Source organism: Anopheles marshallii, chromosome 3 (assembly GCF_943734725.1).
Source record: "Anopheles marshallii chromosome 3, idAnoMarsDA_429_01, whole genome shotgun sequence".
Lineage (NCBI taxonomy): Eukaryota > Metazoa > Arthropoda > Insecta > Diptera > Culicidae > Anopheles > Anopheles marshallii.
Window position 1 is genome coordinate 63,702,593 of NC_071327.1, and position 23,917 is coordinate 63,726,509.

Sequence of the window (23,917 nt, forward strand, 5' to 3'; positions counted from 1 at the left end):
CCAGAAAAAAAATTATAAATCCATAAAAAAAAAAGAAATGATGCATAACAGATACAAGGGAAAGTTTAATCTTGTAATTGCACTGATTTTTTTTTACAAAAGTTGAATATCCTTTGAAAACATTCGATAAATGCGTTTTGAATCAATAATATATTGATGATACATTATTTCAAGCTGCATGGAGTTACAATAGTAAAAAATTGCTGTATGGGAGCTTAATGTACAAAATACCCCTCTTTAAATATGACCGAATTGAAACGGGATTTGAACCCTTCATGCCAGGCACTAATCGATGCCGTTCTACGCACGCGTTGCTATCGACCGTGAATAGACGAATTACAAAGGGGATTTCTTCTTTATAGCTTGCATTATAAACATAGCCAGAACGTAGATCTTAATCAGAGCATATTCTTAACATTCTGATGGACGCAAATTCTATGAACGGCTCAGTCACTTTTGGCACATGTATTGAAAATCAGAAGCGTGTAATTTACGCATTTCTCGCGAGCGCTCCCGCTTACAATACTTACTTATGAAAGCATTTGCTTCAACTTCTTACCATTTGCATTACTTAGCCTACTTCTCAAATGGTTGAACTCTACGCTAAACAACGAGCGAAAAAGCATAAGCAAGCCGAACAACCCGTCGAAAGGGAGAAATCTCCGATAGGCACTCACTGCTGGCTGGAAGACCTCTGCAGAAATGTGACGTATATAATGGCGTTGTAGCACCATCACCATACCACTCTATTTTTTTTCTCGAATGATTTCCATCTTATGAATAAGAAATTATTCTTTATTCGGTTTACATATCGACCACATACTTTGGCAGTTCAGCTCACATGATGCTTAATTAGATTAAGTGCTACATTTCACCGTCTTGCCTTCTTTGGCTATAGAAAGCTGCTGATCGCTTAATAAATCTAAAATTTTTCCACACTTCGCACACACGCACACGCACTTCAGGGACGCTTACATGACGATTTTAAAAAGGTGTACTTTCTGCTAGAAACCTCATTCGACTTACCGAATCACTATATTTAATGGCTTTGCCACACACTGTTCTAACGTTTCGCTACGTTTGTAACTGTTCGCATCGCCTAAAATCACCGAAAATTATGCTTTTTCTGTCCTGCTTAAAGATGGCGACGTCTGAAACGAAAACTCTTTTGTAATTTTTGCTCGACTGTTTCTTCTTCTTCTTCGACCATTTGTACATTTTCTCGCTCACATGTTGGCAGCAGTTGCTGTTGCGTTAAAACCAAGGGGTATACATAAAAGGTAACACATGCACGTTACAGTTTTCATTACACTTCGCCACATGAAGCTTTTTATGCTAATAATATTAGAAGAAAGCAGCAATACTACCAGTTTTATACTTACTTCAAATATGCTCGTATAGAAAGCTAATATTTTACCACCACCAACCATTCAAATTATATTTTACATCACATACAACAAAAACAGCTCCTTTTTATATGCACATCTTGGTAGTAACGCTGTCAATTCGACTTGGTTTTGCCATCAACAAACACAACAGTGGCGCAAAAATGAGCGTTTTTACCGTGCCTGTCGATAAAATAAAGCAAGAAAAGAATGATGAGGAAGATATCGAGGAATTGCTGCCGGTGCACAAAGTGTTATCCGAAAGCAAACTATTGCAAGCATCCGTCGAAGTGATAGACATTACCGAGAATGAGTATGAGAATGAATTCAAAGGCTTTCTAAACACACTGTCCGACCGGCGGCATGATATCGATGCAAGGCGTACCGGTACTAAAGCCAAATCGAAAAGAGTGAAACATGTTCTATGTGTACCGGCACACTTTATGTCCCACGTTCGTATACACCAGGATACGTTTGTATGCGAACTGTTTCGTATTAACTTTACCAACGCCATGCTCTATGGAACGTTAACATCCAAACACTTCAAAGATGATGTTACCATATATCAACTTGATGATGGTACTGCGATAGTTTATGTTTACCACCGGTTATCCAACAACAAAATGCTAGGTTGGTAAAAAAAATGGAAAATTACCTACGGCTGTAAATGTATCTACGTGAAATTACCGCGTGTGTATGATTTACTTTGTATTTTCATTCAAGATCATCTGAACAAGCTAACCTGTTGCGAAGAGACTCTGCGAAGGAAACCATCCCCGTTGAACGAAGAATCGATTCCAGCATCAGTTGAGCTAAGGCGACATCTCAGGTTGCTAATATCAATGGCCAAATGTCAGTGCCATAAGCAGCTCGCTCGCTTAGAGCTAAGAACACGATGTTTTGTTATAGGACGTCCTTTCACGAGCATCGAAGGCAAGGTATCTGTATTTGCTCAAACTATACTGCCGGACGACGAGATCGCCAATTCCTGTGAGCTGTTCTGGAAGACCTATCTGCTTGCGGTGTACGAACCCATGCTTGAAAATGTTAGCGACCAAAATAATTCCAGCTGATTCTATTGGAAAGACTAAGGAAGAAGCATCTTTAAGCCAGCTGTTTTTCTGTTGCAAATGTTAGCATTTATTTTCCTTGAGACGTACAAGAGGCTTGATTGGTTCGTTCGTATGGAATATTTAATCGCGCTTTATTGGTTTTAGATAAGATCCGTGCATTGATTCTAACTCTGCGGAAAAGTACATTACACAATCTGCAACCTGAACGACATAGCAATTTATACCAATCAAAGAGAGTTATGGATGTGAGGACATTCGTCAGATCGACTCATCGATCTACTAACGATGGATGAAAGGCGCGCCCACCGTATTGCAAGAAATAAAAATAACCAAGAAAGGGACAAGGTCCACAAAAGATGAATTTTAACTCACTTTACCCATCCGTGACATGAACACCAACCGGTGACGATTTCTTGCGGGGTATTCCACAAAACCGCCATGCTTGTCATCAACCTCCACGGTAAATCTAGGCTGTCTTAGCACGCATGGCGGCACGTTTACTGGTGACGGCCTGGAAACCAGACTTAATACTAGCGACGGAACACCGGGACCCGCAGGATTCACACTGCAGGAAGAACAGGCGGGTGTCTTTCTGGAGGATCGTGTCCGGTGAGCGGCAGGTGTGACAGGTGACGTACTCCTTGATGTATCGTCGCAGCACGTTCTCGATCTGTTTAGGCTGGAAGCGACCCTTGATGATGAGCTGATTGTTACCGTCGACCGATCCGCTCGTACCCAATTCCGCCAGCAGAAAGTCCAGCACGTGCTTCTGTAGCCGATGCAGCGTTTTGCAGATTTCGGTAAAGTTCGCGAACGACGTCTTCTTCGTGCCGACGCGCAACACCTGCGGCGGGCGCATCACAAACTTAGGCTTCCTTCCGCCTGCCATCTCCGGGTTCTTATCGAGGATGATCTCGAACACGCGGTTCAATAGCTCATCGTACGTATAGTCACGATCTGATCCTGCCCAGGAAGTAACATTTTCATCCACTGTGGATGGTCGAGAGCAGGGAAAAAATAACAAAAAAAAATTATTAAGCAATCAATGACGAAAAGTATTGCTTGAAGTTGTAACTTAATAAAGAAAAATGATAATCTAATGCTATATTTTTGCTTGTTCGTTATACCAGTTTCGGTGACGATCCCGTCGCTCTCGGTAAGGCATGTAAAATCAACACAATGGCAAAATATCATCAGATTAACGTAACAAACGACACTGTTTCTTCAACACTGCACTGCATTCGTTATGGGCTACCGCTATTCACACTTACCATTTTCCTTCTCGTCGTCCAGTGGGTCCTGTCCGTCCACCTGCTCCTGCTCCATCAGTTCTGTAAGATCCTTCTTCTTCTTTTTCTTTTTTTTCATGCTAAAATCTAACTTAAAGTCCTCGTCCAGCCCATCATCAGCGCCGACCTCGCCCTCTTCCTTGCTTTCCTTTGCATCTGCATCACCCTCACCGGTACCCGTAGGCAGGGCCCCTTCCAGCTCGTCCAGATTGAATGGCTTCTTCTTCTTCTTCTTTTTCTTGTTGAAGTTCTCCAGATCCAAATCGTCCTCCCCGTCGGCCAACGGTTTCGACTCGCTTGGTGTCACCGTTTCTGCCTCTGTCGGTTCTTCCGTCGCTCCTGCCATCGCATCCAAATCGAACGGAGTCTTCTTCTTTTTCTTTTTCTTCATCAAGGAAGGGTCAAAGATCTGTGGTTAAAAAAGGTAAGGGAAAAGCATGACGGGATGAGAAACTGTTCCCTACTATAAATACATCAAGTAGATCGAGAATCGACCGGAAAGGGCTCGGTTCCAAAGCGACAGCTATGGAACACATTCAGCATTCATAACCTAACATCATTGCCGGGAATAGTGCTGCTGCCAGCGATGTGGCTCTTTTCTCTCTACCCACAACGGCGACACGGTAGACATAGTCAACCTTTCACTCGTTTTCCAATACCCACTATCATATCCGGCCCCCAACTTACCGCATCATCTTCCGCCATGATTTGCTCTCACACTTGTGGTACTTTTAAATTCCTTTTCAACAATCTTTCAGCACGTTTAATTTATTTTTGGGAGCCACCAAACCTTCCTACCGCAGCAATATTGCATCAGCTTTTCGTAAATTTCTCTTCTGTCACATTCTGGCCTGTCAACGCATGCTTCTTCCTTTTCTTGCTACATTTCGTCCGCCAGCAAACGTCAACATTGGTTACGTTACGAAGCGTTACACGGTAGTTGAAAATAAAATTCGTTTTTTCAGTATGATAATGTTTCGCTTTACTATCGTCAAAGCTAATTTATTGATCGGAAAAGTGAAGATTTTACAGAAACGCAATGAACATGCCAGACTATGCACTATTATATGTATGTTACGGTAGATAATTACGCCAAGTGGAACCTTTTCATTCACTCAATACCATACAGCTTTAGTGTTCGATCCATACTCGTAGAAGCTATGTACTGTGCATGCTTGCCAAATCGAACACCCGTTGCCAGTGCCGTGTGATCATTGAACACCTTCAGCTCTTGCCACTGTTTGCAAAGGTAGACACTGAAAATTGCGCAAAAGTCATTAAAACGACCCAAAACTGACTCACATCATGCAGACCACTTACCGTATGTCCGTACCGGCAATGGAAAGATATGTTCCACTTTGATCGAAGCACAAATCCTTTACCTCGTAACCATCGTCCAGTTGGATGGTTTTAAAGTTTTTCAGCTTACGTAAATCCCATAGCTTCACGCAAGCGTCATCGGCCGCGGTGGCGAGATAATAACCATTCTCCGAAAATGAAATGGCAGTGATCGGGCCGGTATGACCGGCAAAGTTCGCCACATTACTTTGCTCCTTCAAATCCCAGATTTTTACTTGCGAATCCTCCGTACCTGTGCCGAAGATAAGCCCATCTGGATGGAACTGGGCGGACGTTAGACCGTACTCGGCCGTATCCGCCACCTTTGTAAGCAACCGCCCGGAACGTATGTCAGAAAACGCCCAATGTTTATCGGACGAGGTTGACAGTACATAATCACCGGTCGGATGCAGCGAAAGCCCGGTGACGGGTCCATCGTGACATCGCAGCAGTAGCTGCGTTTGCGATGTAGGCACGTGCCACACACGTATGCTGGCATCGGGAGACGTCGTAATAACCGTGTCTTCCTCGGGATGGAAAATCACCTTCGTTACCTTCTTCGTGTGACCCTTCAGTACGGCCACGATCTGTTCGGTGTCTTTGTTGAACACGGTTGCGTTCTTGTCGTTGCCACCGGTCAAGATTTTGCTCTGATCGGAATGATTGATGTCCAGCGCTAAAATACCGGGAACACTGGCCGAATGTAAGCCGGGATGAGATGCCAACGTGAGAAAACCACGTAGCTTTTCCTGGCTGACCAATTCCTCCGGCACGGTTCGACCCTTCTTCTTGCGCTCCTGCGTCAACACAGTTGCCTTATCCTGCAACTTTTGAATTACTTCCGCACTCATTCCCGCCTGCTCAACAGGCTGTGCGGCTACACCACCCGCTTCCGAGGCAATCGATGGTTGTGGTGCAGCTTGAATAGCCGAAATTCCCGTTTGGGGTTTCAGTGTGGCCAATGCTTCTCGTGCTGCAGCCACCTCTTTGTTGAGCCGTGCAATTACACGACAGGCTGCGTCATGCTGGTAAAGTGCGTGTGACAATTCCTGACGGGCTGTTTGAAGCTGTTGGCGCTGCGTGAAAGAATGTAGCATCAAAGCGTCCCACTCATCTTGCATTGTTTTCAGTGTCGCTGGTATACTGGTAGCACTCGGTGGCTTCGGACGCACAATCGGTGGAGCTAGAAGGAAGCGAACATACCGAGAATAAGCGGATCGGAAACAAAACCGCGCGTAAAATATTACAACCCACTTTTCACATCAATCAGTTCCTCGACCGTCAGCGGCTGTCCGTTGATTGGATCGCACTCATTTTCTACGATGTATTTTTCGATCAGCCGACGCTCAAATATAGCGCCCGATTTTGGCGAAATACATGGGTGTTCCGGTACTTCATTCGATACTGCAAAAGCGAAAGATGTTTATTACCCGACTTGCCATAACCTCACTTTTGCTTTAACCGGAAACTATCTCTAGATACAGCAAGCAATTGAACAAAATTATCAGCGAGCACTTACTACTGCACACCAGCGACATCGTTTATTGGCTACGAGGGATCTGGTGTTGGAGATAAATTTATATTAAATAGACAACAAGCGCAATACCAAAGGTTTACGGTTCTCTGGACGCTTTTTTGCTTTGGGTTCGCTGCTCTTTTTGACAGCCGTTAGTCAAACTGTCCCCAGATAACAAAAGGGCGACTATTTGTATTGGACCATTATAAAGGCTCGTTTACATCGAAATCGTTTGATTGGGCAGTTACAAAAAACATTGAAGAAAATATAAGGTTTGTTTTGTTGAACAATAAAAGCCTTAGGAGTTTGGCTGGTAGAAAGTCATATTTCGATCGCAAATTCGAATAAGTACGACCAAACGATCAAGAGCAAACGTTTAAAATCAATATCTTGTTTATTGCTGATAACCAAAGCTTAACAAAACAATTCCACCGTCGTCGAGCTAGGAAAATGGACTCAATCATCTTTATTAAATAAAACACACATTTGGTTTAATCCACCAGAAATTTAATTTCAATATGATGCACGCTTTTTCATTTTTATTTAAAGAAATGATAGCATATCTCAAGCAAACAATTAGTTTTCTGTGTAATGACATGAATAATTTTCAAAACGGCAACTAATCGCAACGCACGCTTGCAAAGTACCCGATGTGAACACCCACTCATTCGCACCAAACGTCTTGATGGTATCGGATCGTCGCGAAACAATGCGAGATATTATTGTCGGTCGTATACTTTCGTGAAGAATAAGGACTTTTCAATAAGTTTAGAATTGAAATGTAAGCAATTGACTTATCCAACAATACGTGAGAAGTGCGTGAGTTTAGATTTGCAAACAATTATGAATCATTCTGCTCCGCAACTGTGAATGAGTGACTCCGGGCAAAGGTTCAGTGCTGTGCGTGTGTTCAAATTCAAAAGGATATTTCGTCAATATTCTTACGAGAACCAGTTGTATTTGTATAACAATGAAAATATTTAATGTCTCTGGTGCGGGATTAAAGTTTCACAGCTCAGCTACAGTCCAATTTTAAACGAACACTTTTATCCTGACGGTCAACGGGATTTTGGACGCTAGTAAAGAAACAGATAGATAAGATAAGATAATGTGAGATAAAATTTAAAGTAACAGATAAAGATGTTAACACAATGCACGCGTACTGTAGCAGTGCACAGTTTAATCGCGAATGGTGCAGAAGCTTCAATCGAATCATATTAAAATTGTTAGTTTGAATTAGGCTTACAACGCTGTGTGCCAAATACATTGCTTTGATATTAGATAATCAAATATCGCTACATGAAAAGCGTCGTATCCGTCGAAAAATACTTATCCGTGGAAGATATCGTGACCGTAACGGATGATGCATCAGTTAAAAATGTTACCGTTGATAAGGAAATAATTATCGCTCTCTATCAGATTCGTGAATTATATGTTTAACCGCGTATCTTTATTCGTAGATACCTTTCCTTCGAAATGCTTCCGGTGTAGCAAATAAGCAAAGTGAACAACAAAAACACTGTAAACTTTCCAGAGTTTAAGTTAAAATGAGAGATGTAGTTGTAGTTCGGTCATTAGTGAATAAACATACGAATGAAAAACAATGAGGTTTTTTTTTTCCTTTTTGTAGGAGAATATGCTGTGTTTGATGCAGGGAGGTGAAGACTTACTTTAGAAAGTGGAAATAGTTCAGATAAAGGATGGACCTCTTTGAGCCATAAGTGAGAAAAAAAAAATATTGGTGACCAACTATCCCACGACGTAACCGAGATGAAGATCATGACGCATCGATCAATGGGAATATTTATTTTGCTCGTGTTAATCTCTGTGAAACCAAATGGTATAACCAGTAGTACAACCAGTGAGCACGCAACCCGGCAACACATGTCAAACAATCGCAAACCAAACTTCCCGGAGTGCGACAGCTATATACCGACGCTGGAGGAAGAACAGCCCATTGGTACACCGGTATTGCGCGTATCTGCCACTGATCCAGACCCTGGACAAACCATCGAGTACAGCTTCTTGACCATGCCTGGTGAGCTACTCCGTTTACGAATTAACAACAGTACGGGCGAAATCACCACGGCACACATCTTCGATCGCGATGAGCCAATTCGCGAGAAAGAGATCTATTTCGCCGTGCGTGCCACAGATAACGGACAACCCCATCTGGATGATATATGCACACTTAAGCTAAAAATTCTGGACATCGACGACAATCCGCCGGTGTTCGATAAGGTGTACTATGAAGAATCCATGAGGAAAAATTTGAAGATAAATGAGCGTGTGGCCACTATTTCAGCATCGGACCTGGACGATGGAGATAACAGTATTATCAAATACGAAATCATACCGACGGCTGCAGACAGCGCATTTTTCAATATCAACGAGAATAATGGTGTGCTCACATTAACTAAACCAATTGATCGTAGTCCTGGTGAATATTACTCAATCCGTGTGAGGGCCCGCAATGTAATCTTTCACGGTGACACTGTGCACGATGCAGAGGTTGATGTGAGGATACGTGTTATAGGAACAAATCAACTACCACCTCAATTTACAATGTTCCCAGATGAAGTCATTGCATTGAACGAAACATTCAAAGACTACTCCAAATCGTTGGCAGAGTTCGCCGCTAAATCAAACATCCCCGAGAAACCCGACGTTGTTTTTGAGCTGATTCAGGGGCGTGCCGAACAAACGAACTCGAAAAGCACTTTCCTGCTGGAACAGGTCAACAATACGGCCTCAATCAAGCTGGGGAAGATGCTCGATTATGAAGCTGTGCCGGAATATACTGTCACAGTAAGTGTTAGTAATTCGCATGACCTGGTCGCAGAATTCACATTGAAAATCAATATACTGGACGAGAACGACGTAATCCCCGTATTCAACGATGGAACGTTGGTAACCATCCAAGAAAATGAGCCACCCGGAACTCATGTAGGGCGGGTACAAGCATATGATCTGGACGGAACATCTGCCAACAACATCGTGTCGTACCGGTTCGACGACGATGAGCAACAATTGTTTCACATCGAACGTGAGTCGGGGATCATTACAACATTAGCGACCCTTGATTACGAAAAAAACGACTATTACCAGCTAAAGATAATTGCAGAAGATAATTCGCCATCAGCGTTGTATCACAACGGGAAACCGAACAGTATCTCGCAGCAACTCTTCATCAAGGTATTAGATCAGAACGACAACGAGCCAAAATTTACAAAGCAACATTACGTTACGGAGCTTGTACCAGAAGATGAGAATATTAACATGGCTGTGATTGAGGTAACTGCACACGACCTAGACACAACTGCACAGATTACTTACAGCATTGAATCGGGTAACGACGGTAACGCTTTCAAAATAGATACGAACACTGGCCGTATCTCGGTAGATGGTCGACTAGACTATGAGACAATCCGTAGCTACCAGTTGATAGTGCAAGCGGACGATGGTATCTTCCAGGACAACGCAACTGTCTCTATCAAAATCGAAAATGTCAACGATAATCCGCCACGCTTCATTGACCTCCGCAATGTGACGATTCAAGAAGAAACGATTCCTCCTGGCTGCATCATGACCATCCAGGCGTTTGATCCGGACATCGAGAATCGAGACGAACCGCAACACATTCGTTTCTCGTTTGTAAAAGAACAGGAGGACTTGCTGGAGATCGATGACACCGGATGTCTGCGGCTAAGAAAGGCGCTTGATCGTGATCCTCCACAAGGATTTAAGAGCTGGCAATTTATTATCACCGCAACGGATGAAGATGGTGCAGGAAAGAAAACGCCGGCTACTGTGAACATTTTTCTGGAAGATATCAACGACAATGCACCATATCTATCGAACGCAATGCCTGTTGTGTGGGGAGAGAATCGCTCCCCGGGATTGATAGTGAGGTTGACGGCAGAAGACGTCGATGAGGCACAGAATGGTCCACCGTTCCATTACAGCATTGATCCAAATGCGCCATACGAGATTAAAGAACGTTTCCAAGTGCAAGGAGACGAACTATATGCGCTGGTGGAATTTGATCGAGAGGAGCAGAAAGAATATCGAGTACCGATCAGAATCAGCGACTCTGGTGAAGAGCCGATGAGCGACGTCAGTATACTGCAGTTAGTGATTGGCGATGAAAATGACAACGAGATGAGGCCAGGCGAAAGTCGTATCTTCGTTTACAACTACAAGGGCGAATCTCCAAATACGGAAGTCGGTCGGGTATATGTGGATGATCCGGACGACTGGGATCTACCGGACAAGACGTTCCAGTGGGACGATGCTACTCGTCATCAGTCGGTCGACTACTTCGATCTAAATCGGGACACAGGCATGATCACGATGCTACAAGGTACACGAGGTGGAGAGTATGAGCTAAACTTCCATGTGATTGAACAGTCCAGCTACTTCCCGCGCCACAACGTCACGGCTAAAGTAATAGTAACAGTGAAAGAGATCCCCGAGGAGGCAGTGGATAAGAGTGGATCGATCCGTTTCCATAACGTAACGGCGGAGGAGTTCGTGTCGCGTACACCTGGCCAACTGACTACACCCAAAGATCGACTGCAAACGAGCATTGCGAACACTCTCAACGTGAGTCGCGAGAATGTGGACGTGTTCACTGTTCTGAAGCGCGACAATGCCAACGGTACATTCTTGGATGTACGGTTTTCAGCCCACGGTAGTCCTTATTACGCACCTGAGCGACTCAACGGAATGCTCGGCTATCGACTCCGACAGCTAGAGGAGGATGTGGGGCTGTCGGTGTTAATGGTGGGAATCGACGAGTGCATCGAAGAGGGTCGCAACTGTGAACTATCGTGCAAGAACACACTCTACAAATCGAACGTCCCGATCGCAGTTTACACAAACACCAGTTCATTCGTGGGTGTGAATGCCTTCGTACAGGCGGAGTGCGTATGTGAGATGGCTCCCCCTGCGCTTACATGTCTAAATGGAGGCTTCCTGGTAAACGATCGGTGTTCCTGTCTCGAAGGTTTCGAAGGTCCTCATTGCGAGATGCTTAGCATCGGATTCTATGGTAGTGGGTATGCTCTTTATCCACCCATCAGTCCCTGTAACATGACGCGAATCAGTCTAGAGCTGTCACCACACCTGGAAGATGGCTTGGTGATGTACATTGGACCGCTTAACTATAATCCTCGGTTGCCCGTGCAAGATTTCTTGGCGCTAGAACTCGTCAAAGGGCTTCCAGTGTTGCTGCTTGACTATGGCAGCGGCACTATCCGGATCGAACATCGCCATCGGTTCCCCCAGGGCAAACCATTTACCGTAGAAATCGTACTGCAACCACAAACGATCGAGATGATCGTAGACAACTGCAAGTTGTCCACGTGCATGAGTCTGGATGCACCGAAAGGACCAAACCGTTTCTTGAACGTAAACGCTCCTCTTCAGCTAGGTGGTGCAGCCGTCAATTTGGACTATCTCGGATCATTGTTCAACTGGACGTACGTACCACAGGACAAAGGTTTCAGCGGCTGTCTGAGAAACCTCACCATCAACGAGCGCACGTACGATCTTGGACTGCCGAGCCTGTCCAAAAATGCCGATCAGGGGTATCAAAGGATTTTGGCATCCGCGCAGTTATTTGGCATCTATTCTTACTTGCTGCTCGCTATTTTCATCTGTATCGCTTTGCTGGTTATACTGCTAGCTGTGATAATAATTCGCAAGAATCAGGAGGATGCGCGGTCCGATAAGGAGACTGAAGATTTATACGGCACGGTTATGGAATACGAGGAGGAGGGTGGAGGAGAATTTGACTGTATCTACAACCTCGACGCGCTTGTTAAGCCTTTCCCCTATGAAACACAGGACAACAATTTTCAAGATGTTGGCGTTCTTCTCGCAAACAAATTGTATTGGTGCGAAAATGATACTAATGTCTATCCGCTCGACGACTTACGTTGCTATGCTTACGAGGGAGATGAGGTTTTATATCAATCACTATCGACTCTTACAACTTACTCCGATGAGAGCGAGCTCAAGCTGCAACATCTTCCTACCTTTTCTCAATTACTTCCTCAAGTGTATGGCGAGGAATCATCCGATCCTGACGAATAACTACGAATATTAGCAACAGCTACGAAAAGCAATAGTATAATGTTTCAATACTCCATCGTTAGTCATTTTCTTTTTCTCAACGTGCATTGTTCATATGCCTATCAGTTACCTTTCCTTATTCACTTATCACATATGTGTTACTTATAGATTTCCGTTAAGCCCATTGATTATAAATAGCACTCACAACTCTACACCCCGGAGTAATAAATTGTTCAAAGTCTCTATAAAAATAATAAACAACACAGTAATAATTTGTATTACTGCTATTCACAACAATCATTTCAAACATGTGTAACAGCTGACGGCTGTCAAACGTGGGAGGTGATGTTTTCTTTTTGCCTACCGCCCACTGTCAAACCCACATTTGCTGCTGACGTTGAAAGAATTTGAACACTGTTCTGTTTTGATCGCTAATTTACAAATTGCATTGCGCTTGCCGCGAGCACATCGTCACGAGTATAAGAAACATTTCCACCTGGACTTGCTGGCTGTGTTTGACTCATTTGTAATAACAACATCTAAATATCCTAATAATAATGTCCGTCAACTTACGTTCCGTGTTTGCTTTCGCCAAGGAGTACCATCAGAAGAAGGAATCGCAGAAGGATATTCAGTATGGAACGGCTGGATTCCGATCACAGTAAGTAGGGTTCCCAAAAAAGTGAAAGGTTTTTTTTGTGCGAGCTACACCCATTGCGTGTCCCGCTCAACATTCATTTCCGGCTACAATAGAATTCCAATGGCTTTCCAAAAGCGCAAAGCTTTTGCGGATAAACGGCCTCATAAAATGCTTATCTTTAATTGTGCTAATATCGCTTTCTCTCTTTCTTGCTCTAGTGCTGATAACCTGGACTACGTAATGTATCGAATGGGTGTGCTGGCAGCGCTTCGTTCGCGGGCGAAAGCGAGTCAAGCGATCGGTGTAATGATAACGGCTTCCCACAATCCGGAACACGATAATGGGGTGAAACTGATCGATCCGCTCGGCGAAATGTTGGAACAACGCTGGGAAAAGCTAGCCACCGATCTCGTCAATGTGGCCGATAGCGAATTGGAGGCGCAGGTGGCGAAAATTTGTGACGATGAGCAAATCGATAATAACGAACCGGCCAGGGTGTTTGTCGGTATGGATACACGCTACCACAGCCCGCAACTATCGCGTGCCGTTGTGAACGGTATTCTAGCACTGAAAGGAACGGTCACCGAGTTTGGTATCGTAACCACACCGATGTTGCACTATTTCATTACTTGTACCAACACGCAAAATGCGTACGGACTACCTACGGAGGAAGGCTACATGAACAAGCTGATTACGGCTTTCAAAGCGCTTCGTGGAGAGACTTGCGAGCAGGGTCACTATCGGAACCAGTTGTACTACGACGGAGCAAACGGCGTGGGTTCGCTAAAGATGCTCGGTTTCATCAAAAAGCTAAATGGAGCGCTCAACGTGAAAGTGTTCAACAGCAATGGCAAAATCAACTTTAAATGCGGTGCAGACTTTGTGAAAACGAATCATCGCGTTCCGGAGGGTTTACCCGAGGAAGCATTGACAAGTGGACGCTGCTGTTCGGTGGATGGTGACGCCGATCGTGTGGTGTACTATTTCACCGATAATGAAGGAGTTTTCCATCTGCTGGACGGCGATCGAATAGCAACACTGCTGGCCGGTTATTTGAAGGATCTTGTAGGGCAGTGCGGTGTCCAGCTAGAAATGGGTTTGGTGCAGACCGCCTATGCTAACGGAGCCTCTACAGATTACATCGTAAATCAAATGAAAATCCCTGTAAGCTGCACTCGGACGGGTGTCAAACATTTGCATCATAAAGCACTCGAGTACGATATTGGTGTATACTTTGAGGCAAATGGACACGGTACTATCATCTACAGTGATAAGGCGAAGCAAGTTATACGGGCAGCGAGTTCCGATGAAACCCGCACCGAAGAACAGCGTAAAACCGCAACCAGACTGCTTCAATTCGTGGACCTTACGAATGAAACCGTCGGCGATGCGATCTCCGATATGCTGCTGGTCGAAACGGTGCTCCATGCTAAGGGCTGGAACCTAGATGACTGGCTGGCAAGCTATACCGATTTGCCTAATGTGTTGGAAAAGGTTTACCTCGCCGATCGTAACGTTATCACCGTTACGGATGCAGATCGAGTGGTGGTTTCACCGGATGGACTGCAGGATTCGATCGATGAAATTGTATTGAAATTCCCGAAGGGCCGTTCATTCGTGCGACCATCCGGAACGGAGGATATCGTGCGGGTGTATGCCGAGGCCGACACACGAGCAAATGCTACTCAGCTAGCGTTCGAGGTGGCTAATCTGGTGTTCGATCGAGCCGGTGGTGTTGGCACGCGTCCCGTTAAAATGGAATGATAAGATTTGACCCGAATTGCCCGAAACACGGTTAAAGTAAAAAGTTGTGCTACGAAAACTGCCAACACTTTTTTACAGCACCTGTTTTTTCCACATTCTTTCTAGTGCTTTTGAATAATTTTAAGAATAACGCATCGGAAGCAATGAGATTACTGGTAAATTGTTTTTAGCATCACATGTGTAGGAGTAGAAAACATTATTCTCGATTATCGAAACAGAATCTTACATTAATGTTTTTTTTTAACAAACGGATACGAAAATATATACACTTCTTTATTAATTTGAAATAACGTTCGAGATGCGCCTATACAAAAAATGATACAGTGTTTGCTCAGAAGTATGAACCTATGGCAAAAGCTTACAATGGTAACTATGGAAACGTAGTAACCAAGAGAAACTGTTGTACGGGTTGTTATTTTCCATGCGACACATCCCAGCAGGTCTGCAGTGTTTTCTTTGGTCAGTATTTCGTACCGAATCACGATGTTTTGGGGATTCTGTGAAGCTCTTAATTTCGTTCAGGAATATAGGAAAATCATACCCACCGATGGACCGCTGCCGGAATGTCTGGATATTTTACTCTTTGGCAGTGGTGATCCACGCCACATTCTGGCGATCGCATCTCAGCTTTTTCTATACCCGAAACTAAAAGTGAACCTGTACCTCGCTGAAGGATGCATTGAATTGCTTGCACGCCATATGGTGCTGCTAACGATCGCTTTCGAAGATCCCACGTTGCTGTCGCTGAAGGGGAAAACTCATCTTTTTATGGACATCTACGGAAATAATCTCATCCGTCCGTTCAGTAGCGCATACTTGAGCAGCAAAGGGCGGGAATTAACGGGCATCGTTACGGACCTAGAGTACGCTCAACGACAAGCGCCAATCTTCAATTACGAAGCTTTGCGGTACAAGGAACGCGATCAGCTGGAAAATGTGTTTCGCTTCTGGACAAACGCCCCGGAGCACGTGTTCAACATCGCCCGCTACTGGGAAGACAGGCAGCGTACACAGTTAGGAGTGCGATACGACCATCGTAACGGAGCGTTTGATTGGGATCTGCAAATGAGATTGCGGGAAAACGGAGCCAAACAGATCTGTCCCCAGGAGTACAAACACTGGCGCGAAACGGGCATTGCCTTCACCTTCCCCGAGTACGAACAGAGCGATCCGAACAAAACGTTCGCAGTAGGATTGGTGCGCAATGGGAAGGGTTTTCTTCACCGTGGTTCTGTAGGGGACAACATGACCGGTCCTTACATTGCATTCGGCCACAAGTGTGCCGAGGAAAGGCTTTCCCGATCGAAACATGGAGTGAATGACTTCCGCTCGACCGATGTTACGGAAAGAAATGTGCTGCAAATCATGTACGAAATACAGGAACGCCAGCCATATTGTTTCGATCCAAAGGACATCCATCGGTTTGGATCACATCAGCTTGATACGGGGAAAAATCTTAACAAGCACGATGCCCGTACGGAACTGTTCGAAGCCGCTCGCTACAACAAACCTCTTCTCCGATGCGATAATTTAACAGTTCACTTCCTCTCCGTTGAGGACGTTTTGCGGATGCACGAGCTGGATCGGTTTGCTGCGAAATTTGACACGGTATTTGTGGCTAGCAATTACTTGGGTTTGTTGCAGAGTGGTTTCAATAGGACTTGGAAGGAAACCTGTCTGCTGTGCTTCGAAACGCGCCAGTTGACCGTTTTCGCCAAGGAAGAGATAAAACAGCACACTGAAAAGATAAAGGCATATGCACAAAAAGAGTCCCTAGCAGCGGTAACGAACTTTTCCATCAACAAAACACATTCCGTACTTTTTTACAAGCAAATCTCCAATATGTGAACGAATGTATTAAGCACTAATAAATAGGAATAACAATATCTCGTCCATCCCGTTCACTATGACGTAGCAATCTCCTTCAGTGGGCCCTCCAGATACGTTGCAAGCGCTTGTGCTTTCTCCTTCAGTATACCGAGTCCCACGTTGTCCCGGGCATACAGGCAGAGCAGAAGGTTGGCAACCTGCGTGATGACGACGTTACCATTCTCACACTGAAGAAATACGTACTGAAGCCTATCTTCCCGAAACGCGTTTCGGCCATTTTTTTCGTACACGGACCAAATGTTGCTTGCGATTGCCGCCGTTACCGTTGCATCTCGGTCACCAAATCCGGAAAATGCTAATAATGCTCCTTCGTGTGTGAGTAATCTGAGACGATATGGAAAGAAAGTATGTAAATCACGACTGCACCAAAACAGCGAAAGGTCCTTTTTTGCTTTACATCGTATTTTCAACCCCTCCCGTATTGGCTTGACTCAGAACCGATGTTAACACTTTTGGCTGTAGCATTTTGCTACACAGATGATAAGGCTTTCCGATTCGAATGGAACAATCACAAGAAACTTGATCTGCTATCACGAGCTGTGAAACAGCCTGCAATACGTATCAAAGGGAAGGAGATGAAAAAAATGATTAACACCGTTAATGTTGTTGTTTATGCTTGGTATCAAAACAAGGCAGATTGGGTCATCAATGTGTGACAAACCGGTCAATTACTTTCACTAATAATTTTTGTTAAAAAATAAAATCTAAGCTAATGAATAAGTAATAAAAGAATACGAGCATTTAATTCACCTAAAAGCCATATTTAATATTTTATTAAGATTTTTGACAGAACCTCCCAAAACCCCCAGTGGACTATTAAGGGTTAACGTCAAAAGGCTGTCAAAACATTCAGCTCAGTTTTATTCGCAATTTTTTATTTGATGGCTTCTAGCCAAAAGCGTGCGAAAGTTGAGTAAATACAAGTTTACTTTAATATTAATCATCCTCCAAAATGAATGAATTGGAGCAGCTGGAGCACCTGTCGCTGGTGTCAAAAATTTGCACGGAACTGGAAAACCATCTCGGTTTGAACGACAAAGATTTGGGTAAGTCATTTGTGTTGTGTTGACAAGGTTGGTGTAGTTTATTGGGATACAGTATTCAACTAAATTCATATGGTCTTCTCATTCACAGCCGAGTTTATTATCGATCTTGCACATAAAAACCCTGCCATCGAGGCATTCAAGCGCGTGTTAGTTGAAAATGGTGCCGAATTTTCAGATTCCTTCACAACAAATCTGCTCCGGATTATACAGCTCATGAAACCAGCGGGCAAGCATGGGGTATCCGCGTTCGAGGATGAGGCTAACGATGGAAAGAACCTTGCTTTCAAGTTTCCCGGCCTGGCAATACCAAACAACAAGAAAGCGTACTCATCAGACGAGGAGCAGGGTGATTCGAAGCATGACAAGAAGCAACAAAAAAATATCGATCGCAAGGAAGATAAGAAACCCTTCGGCAACGATGTGGTGGATGATATGTTCTCGGAGCTAGAGCAAATGGCTCCATCTAAGGCGAGTAAGGAGGAGGAGAAATCCCGCGAACAGCTCGAAGTGGATAACATGTTAGCCGAGCTGGAAAATCTTGCACCGTCTAAAACGACTGAAGAGGACAAACAAGTAAGGCGTCGTGACCGGCGTAGTCAGTCACGAGAACGGAGGAAAGATCGCAGTAGATCGAGAGAAAAACGAAGGGATCGGAGCAGATCGCGAGAACGGCGAAGAAGAAGCAGATCGAAGGAAAGAAGACGCAGAAGCCGATCAAGGAGTCGCGATCGCCATGATCGAGACAGAAATCGCGACCGGGAGCGTGGTGGTCGTGAAAGAGATCGTGATAGAGAAAGGGATCGTCGAGCGAGAAGAAGTCGTTCGCAAAGCCAATCGAGGGAAAAAGGCCGTCATCGCAATCGGAGCAATTCGCGAGAGGTACCGATGGTGGAAAAAAGAAAACGCACACCTCCCATGCCAGAAGAACCAGAACCGGGCAACATTTATGACGGACGTGTCGTGAACATAGTGGCTTTCGGATGCTTCGTGCAGCTGGGTGGATTCCGACGCAAAAAGGAAGGATTGGTGCACATTTCGCAACTCTCCACCGAAGGCAGAGTGAACCTGGTTACGGATGTAGTCAATCGTGGTGATGAAGTGAAGGTGAAGGTGATGTCCCTTGCGGGTAACAAAATTTCACTCAGTATGAAGGAGGTAGATCAATCGAACGGACGCGATTTAAATCCATTGTCGCACGCACATCTAAAGGAAGCGGCAGATTCGGAAGCTGCCGGTCGTAATCCAGATCGTCCGATGACCGTTCCATCTATGCTAAATCTCCAAGAAGGCACCCTCGAACCGGTGGAGGAAACGTCACGCAAAAAGGTGACGCGTATATCTTCGCCCGAACGGTGGGAAATCAAACAGATGATCTCGTCCGGTGTGATTGATCGGTCCGAGATGCCAGACTTTGATGAAGAAACGGGTCTGCTGCCGAAGGATGAAGATAGTGAAGCAGACATTGAGATTGAAATTGTAGAGGACGAACCACCGTTCCTACAGGGACATGGGCGCGCCCTACACGATCTCTCCCCCGTTAGAATAGTGAAGAATCCCGATGGTTCACTCGCACAAGCGGCCATGATGCAGACGGCATTGGCGAAAGAGCGGCGCGAGCAGAAAATGCTGCAACGTGAACAAGAAATGGACGCAGTGCCGACGAACATGAACAAAAATTGGATTGACCCACTACCGGACGAGGATGATGAACGGACTATGGCGTCCAATACACGCGGTGTCGGAATGTCCACCCAAGACGTACCGGAATGGAAGAAGGCCATCATTGGCGGTAAGAAAAGTTCGTTCGGACGGAAAACGGATATGAGTCTGGTAGAGCAGCGGCAATCGTTGCCAATATACAAGTTGCGCGATGATCTCATAAAGGCAGTTACGGATAACCAAATACTGATCGTAATCGGCGAGACTGGTTCGGGCAAAACCACCCAAATTACGCAGTACCTCGCGGAGAGTGGATTTATTGCGCGAGGAAAGATTGGCTGTACGCAGCCCCGTCGTGTCGCTGCCATGTCGGTGGCAAAGCGTGTGGCAGAGGAGTACGGTTGCCGGTTAGGGCAGGAAGTTGGCTATACGATCCGTTTCGAGGACTGCACAAGCCAGGAAACGGTGATCAAGTACATGACGGATGGTATGTTGCTGCGTGAATGTTTGGTTGATTTTGACCTCAAATCATACTCCGTCATTATGCTGGACGAAGCGCACGAACGTACGATTCATACGGACGTGCTGTTTGGGTTGCTAAAGCAAGCGGTACAGAAGCGACCGGAACTGAAACTGATCGTCACGTCCGCTACGCTTGATGCGGTAAAGTTTTCGCAGTATTTCTTTGAGGCACCCATTTTCACCATCCCTGGGCGTACGTTCCCGGTGGAGATTCTCTACACGAAGGAACCGGAAACGGACTATCTGGACGCTTCGCTCATAACCGTAATGCAGATTCATCTACGCGAACCACCAGGAGATGTGCTGCTTTTTCTCACTGGTCAAGAAGAAATTGACACTGCGTGCGAAATTCTGTACGAACGCATGAAATCGCTCGGTCCGGATGTTCCGGAATTAATTATACTGCCCGTATATTCTGCGCTTCCATCGGAAATGCAAACACGCATCTTCGATCCAGCACCGCCCGGTAGTCGTAAGGTAGTGATTGCTACCAATATCGCAGAAACTTCACTCACAATCGATGGCATCTACTACGTGGTGGATCCCGGATTCGTAAAGCAAAAAGTGTACAACTCAAAGACGGGTATGGACTCGCTTGTGGTTACTCCCATCTCTCAAGCGGCTGCCAAACAACGTGCGGGTCGTGCCGGCCGTACAGGGCCAGGAAAAGCTTACCGCCTATACACAGAACGAGCCTACCGGGACGAAATGTTGCCAACGCCTGTGCCCGAGATTCAGCGAACCAATCTAGCTACCACGGTGCTTCAGCTAAAAACGATGGGTATCAACGATCTGCTGCATTTCGATTTCATGGACGCACCACCGGTCGAGTCGCTGGTGATGGCTCTGGAGCAGTTGCACTCCCTGTCCGCACTCGATAACGAAGGTCTGCTGACGCGGCTCGGTCGAAGAATGGCCGAATTCCCGCTCGAACCGAACCTTTCCAAGCTGCTCATCATGTCCGTAGCGTTGCAGTGTTCCGACGAGGTGCTCACGATCGTGTCCATGCTCTCCGTACAGAACGTGTTCTACCGACCGAAGGACAAACAGGCACTGGCGGATCAGAAGAAGGCAAAGTTCAACCAGATCGAAGGGGACCATTTGACGCTGCTGGCTGTTTATAACAGCTGGAAGAACAATAAGTTTTCTAACGCCTGGTGTTACGAAAATTTTGTACAAATTCGTACGCTAAAGCGTGCCCAGGACGTACGGAAACAGTTGCTCGGTATTATGGATCGACACAAGCTGGATGTTGTTTCCGCTGGTAAGAATACGGTACGCGTACAGAAAGCCATCTGCTCCGGTTTCTTCCGAAATGCGGCAAAGAAGGATCCACAAGAGGGATATCGAACGTTGGTTGACTCACAAGTCGTTTACATTCATCCGTCCAGCGCACTATTTAACCGACAACCGGAATGGTAAGAACTTGCACGTTGAGGAGTGTTGATTTCTTTTACTAACCTTTGGTTTAACTATTTTCTCTTTTTAGGGTGGTTTATCACGAGCTCGTTCAGACTACGAAGGAGTATATGCGAGAAGTTACCACAATCGATCCAAAATGGTTGGTAGAGTTCGCGCCTGCATTCTTCCGCTTCTCGGACCCAACGAAGCTGAGCAAATTCAAGAAGAACCAACGTCTAGAACCGCTGTACAACAAGTACGAGGAACCGAACGCGTGGCGTATCAGCAGAACGCGAAGGCGCAGAAATTAAACAACTGTGCGACATCATTGACTGGGACTACCCATGCTGCTGGGCTAGACTAACTTTTAATCTTACAATACAAAATACAGTGTCACACCCTATCGTGGTTTTTTGCTGTTCCTTTTATCACCGGTGCGTTTGAAGCTAAACTTGAATTTGGCTGCTTCGCGCATTTCCGCCTCCTTGGCTGCAGCTTCATCCAGCGTTGTCACCTTCCGGCGTGGTACAAACTGGAACGCCTTGCCGAAATCGTTGCTCGTCTTCAGCTCCAACATGATCGCTAACATCTGATCGATCGTAAGCGATTTGCCGCTTTTAAATTGAAAGTAATTATCCAACGGAAGTCGCGCCATCCGAAGGCCTAGTTTCTTTGCCTTTCCCAGTGAAACTGGTTCCTGTGAGGATTTATCTACCATCGCACCGACAATGTAGATATCGTCCGGATTGAACTCGGTGAGATCGTTCTTGCAATGGGGCGTCAGATAGACGAGTCGTTCCTTGGGAAAAAGATCCATATAGCTACGCTCGGTAATGTTAAGAGGAAATTCCGGCTGATGCAGTTGCACCAGATGCTTTTCTAGCTGTTTCATCGTCGTTTTACCAAAGTTGGCATTGCAATGGTGAATGTTAAATGGCTCCACGTGCGATCGGTTCAGTGCAAAGCACAGCATCAGCTGCTTCGCCGTGTTACGCATTTCTTTATCGTTCATGTAATCATCGTACGAGCAATCGATCACGAGATTAATGCCAAACTGCATCGCTTGAACGAGTCTGCAAAAGGTCAGGGACAGAATTACTACCCATGAAGTAGGTTCATATTACGAACGCGATAAACTGGAACCGTACCGGTTATTATGAAAGTGATCCATTTTCGAATCGTATATCCGCAGAAACATGGAATTGTGGAAGAGACCGTAAACAATGTGATCATTTTCCGCATTCGCCTTCAACAGTTCCTCGCGTCGTTTGGCTATCTCTTCCTGCTTGCGTTCTTTCTTAATCTTCTGCCCCAAACGCACCATCTCAATGTTCCAAAGGTAAAGATAGTAATGACGCCGTTGATTTCTGGAAGATATACATTCACATTCCTATTACTGCAACGCTGTAACCTACAGCAAGCGGAGAATCCTTACCGGGACGATAAACTCAAAAGATGTTCCCATTGGTCTGGCTTGATGGTAGATACCGATGGTACCTTTCTACCCTCCTGGCGCATCACCTCTATTTCAAGCTCGAGCACTTTTCTTCGCTTTTCTAAATCGATCGTAGGTGTGGTGTTACCCTTTATCCTTTCTTTTCCTACGATCTTGTCTGCCGGAAGCTTCCGGCTGTGTGGAAGATTTGTGTACTGTTTCCACAAAGCTCCCGTTGGCCTAAGAGTGCAAGCACCTATCGAGCCAGGTGCAGCAGAAAAGGTATATTTTGCAAGTACTCTAGTCGTTATGAAAAAGGTACGTAACATTTTGTCTAACAATTAAGTTCAACAATTTGTAAACAATCGCATAAAACTGCCGCACGCGTCCAGTGACAGATTGAGTCGCGTTTATTTGTTTACCTTTTGCAAATGTCAAGAAATACAGCTAGTGATGTGCATTGCATGGATCGAATGAAATTGACTGGCTTTGTTGAGGGATATTTTTATTATATTTATCAGCGATTGTTTAGTGTAAAAAAAACTAAACAATGTTTATCAAACAACTGTAACTTAATCGAAATCATGATAACACTATTACAATTACAGTCGGTAGTTAAAATATTATGAAATTTTTCTGCATACTTCAAGTAGAGGAAATAATTCGCAAAGGCTTTACAATGGTGACTATTTTATTTTATCCATTAAGAACGGCCAGGTCGTATTGCGCATTGCCATTGTTTGTTATCATCATTGAAAGCAAGAAACCATTTGCGACGAAACGCAAAACTCGTGCATTGATAATAAGCTTATACGGTTTCATATTTACACACCTGATACACAACCTTCGCCCATAGTGTGCAGCGCCAATCCAAAACTGCT

At 45.0% G+C, this 23,917-nt stretch overlaps 9 protein-coding genes across 9 annotated transcripts; 5 read left to right on the plus strand and 4 right to left on the minus strand.

The window, feature by feature from the left end:
• Positions 1 to 1,477: 1,477 nt before the first annotated feature.
• On the plus strand, positions 1,478 to 2,458 carry LOC128712994 (uncharacterized). The gene is made up of 2 exons (XM_053807859.1): positions 1,478 to 2,015; positions 2,109 to 2,458. Exons 1-2 carry the CDS (start codon positions 1,478 to 1,480, stop codon positions 2,456 to 2,458), a joined length of 888 nt encoding a protein of 295 aa, XP_053663834.1.
• A 466-nt stretch (positions 2,459 to 2,924) lies between these two features.
• Positions 2,925 to 4,452, minus strand: LOC128716302 (eukaryotic translation initiation factor 2 subunit 2). The gene is made up of 4 exons (XM_053811223.1): positions 4,435 to 4,452; positions 3,730 to 4,156; positions 3,586 to 3,621; positions 2,925 to 3,448 (listed from the first exon to the last, which is right to left on the minus strand). The coding sequence occupies exons 1-4, from the start codon at positions 4,450 to 4,452 to the stop codon at positions 2,925 to 2,927; spliced, it is 1,005 nt and encodes a 334-aa protein (XP_053667198.1).
• Positions 4,453 to 4,858: 406 nt separating this feature from the next.
• On the minus strand, positions 4,859 to 6,623 carry LOC128713492 (pre-mRNA-processing factor 19). Its single transcript, XM_053808352.1, has 4 exons — positions 6,605 to 6,623; positions 6,340 to 6,489; positions 5,068 to 6,268; positions 4,859 to 5,003 (listed from the first exon to the last, which is right to left on the minus strand). Exons 1-4 carry the CDS (start codon positions 6,621 to 6,623, stop codon positions 4,859 to 4,861), a joined length of 1,515 nt encoding a protein of 504 aa, XP_053664327.1.
• A 1,748-nt stretch (positions 6,624 to 8,371) lies between these two features.
• LOC128712995 (DE-cadherin-like) lies at positions 8,372 to 12,700 on the plus strand. Its single transcript, XM_053807860.1, has one exon. It carries the CDS (start codon positions 8,372 to 8,374, stop codon positions 12,698 to 12,700), a length of 4,329 nt encoding a protein of 1,442 aa, XP_053663835.1.
• A 533-nt stretch (positions 12,701 to 13,233) lies between these two features.
• On the plus strand, positions 13,234 to 15,083 carry LOC128711152 (phosphoacetylglucosamine mutase). The gene is made up of 2 exons (XM_053806017.1): positions 13,234 to 13,340; positions 13,538 to 15,083. The coding sequence occupies exons 1-2, from the start codon at positions 13,237 to 13,239 to the stop codon at positions 15,081 to 15,083; spliced, it is 1,650 nt and encodes a 549-aa protein (XP_053661992.1). The 5' UTR covers positions 13,234 to 13,236.
• A 483-nt stretch (positions 15,084 to 15,566) lies between these two features.
• LOC128712997 (dynein axonemal assembly factor 3 homolog) lies at positions 15,567 to 16,931 on the plus strand. The gene has a single exon (XM_053807861.1). It carries the CDS (start codon positions 15,567 to 15,569, stop codon positions 16,929 to 16,931), a length of 1,365 nt encoding a protein of 454 aa, XP_053663836.1.
• A 56-nt stretch (positions 16,932 to 16,987) lies between these two features.
• On the minus strand, positions 16,988 to 17,438 carry LOC128712034 (ragulator complex protein LAMTOR2 homolog). Its single transcript, XM_053806930.1, has 2 exons — positions 17,371 to 17,438; positions 16,988 to 17,297 (listed from the first exon to the last, which is right to left on the minus strand). Exons 1-2 carry the CDS (start codon positions 17,436 to 17,438, stop codon positions 16,988 to 16,990), a joined length of 378 nt encoding a protein of 125 aa, XP_053662905.1.
• Positions 17,439 to 17,925: 487 nt separating this feature from the next.
• Positions 17,926 to 21,912, plus strand: LOC128715609 (ATP-dependent RNA helicase DHX8). Its single transcript, XM_053810517.1, has 4 exons — positions 17,926 to 18,019; positions 18,108 to 18,387; positions 18,493 to 21,618; positions 21,690 to 21,912. The coding sequence occupies exons 1-4, from the start codon at positions 17,926 to 17,928 to the stop codon at positions 21,910 to 21,912; spliced, it is 3,723 nt and encodes a 1,240-aa protein (XP_053666492.1).
• Positions 21,913 to 22,001: 89 nt separating this feature from the next.
• LOC128713855 (mitochondrial ribonuclease P protein 1 homolog) lies at positions 22,002 to 23,365 on the minus strand. Its single transcript, XM_053808726.1, has 3 exons — positions 23,037 to 23,365; positions 22,750 to 22,968; positions 22,002 to 22,674 (listed from the first exon to the last, which is right to left on the minus strand). Exons 1-3 carry the CDS (start codon positions 23,363 to 23,365, stop codon positions 22,002 to 22,004), a joined length of 1,221 nt encoding a protein of 406 aa, XP_053664701.1.
• Positions 23,366 to 23,917: the final 552 nt, after the last annotated feature.

Excerpts from the sequence above, each read along its gene's own strand:
- LOC128712994 (XM_053807859.1), top strand. The coding sequence starts at position 1,478 with ATGCACATCTTGGTAGTAACGCTGTCAATTCGACTTGGTTTTGCCATC. Across the intron at positions 2,016-2,108 it reads ATCCAACAACAAAATGCTAG|ATCATCTGAACAAGCTAACC; the intron begins GTTGGTAAAAAA and ends TTTTCATTCAAG.
- LOC128716302 (XM_053811223.1), bottom strand. Across the intron at positions 3,622-3,729 it reads GGACGACGAGAAGGAAAATG|GCCTTACCGAGAGCGACGGG; the intron begins GTAAGTGTGAAT and ends TTGATTTTACAT. Across the intron at positions 3,449-3,585 it reads CGGGATCGTCACCGAAACTG|TGGATGAAAATGTTACTTCC; the intron begins GTATAACGAACA and ends GACCATCCACAG.
- LOC128713492 (XM_053808352.1), bottom strand. Across the intron at positions 6,269-6,339 it reads GGAACTGATTGATGTGAAAA|CTCCACCGATTGTGCGTCCG; the intron begins GTGGGTTGTAAT and ends GCTTCCTTCTAG. Across the intron at positions 5,004-5,067 it reads ATTGCCGGTACGGACATACG|TGTCTACCTTTGCAAACAGT; the intron begins GTAAGTGGTCTG and ends CGCAATTTTCAG.
- LOC128712995 (XM_053807860.1), top strand. The coding sequence starts at position 8,372 with ATGAAGATCATGACGCATCGATCAATGGGAATATTTATTTTGCTCGTG.
- LOC128711152 (XM_053806017.1), top strand. The coding sequence starts at position 13,237 with ATGTCCGTCAACTTACGTTCCGTGTTTGCTTTCGCCAAGGAGTACCAT. Across the intron at positions 13,341-13,537 it reads ACGGCTGGATTCCGATCACA|TGCTGATAACCTGGACTACG; the intron begins GTAAGTAGGGTT and ends TTCTTGCTCTAG.
- LOC128712997 (XM_053807861.1), top strand. The coding sequence starts at position 15,567 with ATGTTTTGGGGATTCTGTGAAGCTCTTAATTTCGTTCAGGAATATAGG.
- LOC128712034 (XM_053806930.1), bottom strand. The coding sequence starts at position 17,438 with ATGCTACAGCCAAAAGTGTTAACATCGGTTCTGAGTCAAGCCAATACG. Across the intron at positions 17,298-17,370 it reads GGAGGGGTTGAAAATACGAT|ATTACTCACACACGAAGGAG; the intron begins GTAAAGCAAAAA and ends ATATCGTCTCAG.
- LOC128715609 (XM_053810517.1), top strand. The coding sequence starts at position 17,926 with ATGAATGAATTGGAGCAGCTGGAGCACCTGTCGCTGGTGTCAAAAATT. Across the intron at positions 18,020-18,107 it reads TTTGAACGACAAAGATTTGG|CCGAGTTTATTATCGATCTT; the intron begins GTAAGTCATTTG and ends TCTCATTCACAG. Across the intron at positions 18,388-18,492 it reads GATTCGAAGCATGACAAGAA|TAAGGAGGAGGAGAAATCCC; the intron begins GCAACAAAAAAA and ends ATCTAAGGCGAG.
- LOC128713855 (XM_053808726.1), bottom strand. The coding sequence starts at position 23,365 with ATGTTACGTACCTTTTTCATAACGACTAGAGTACTTGCAAAATATACC. Across the intron at positions 22,969-23,036 it reads CTTTTGAGTTTATCGTCCCG|AAATCAACGGCGTCATTACT; the intron begins GTAAGGATTCTC and ends TATATCTTCCAG. Across the intron at positions 22,675-22,749 it reads GATCACTTTCATAATAACCG|ACTCGTTCAAGCGATGCAGT; the intron begins GTACGGTTCCAG and ends GACCTTTTGCAG.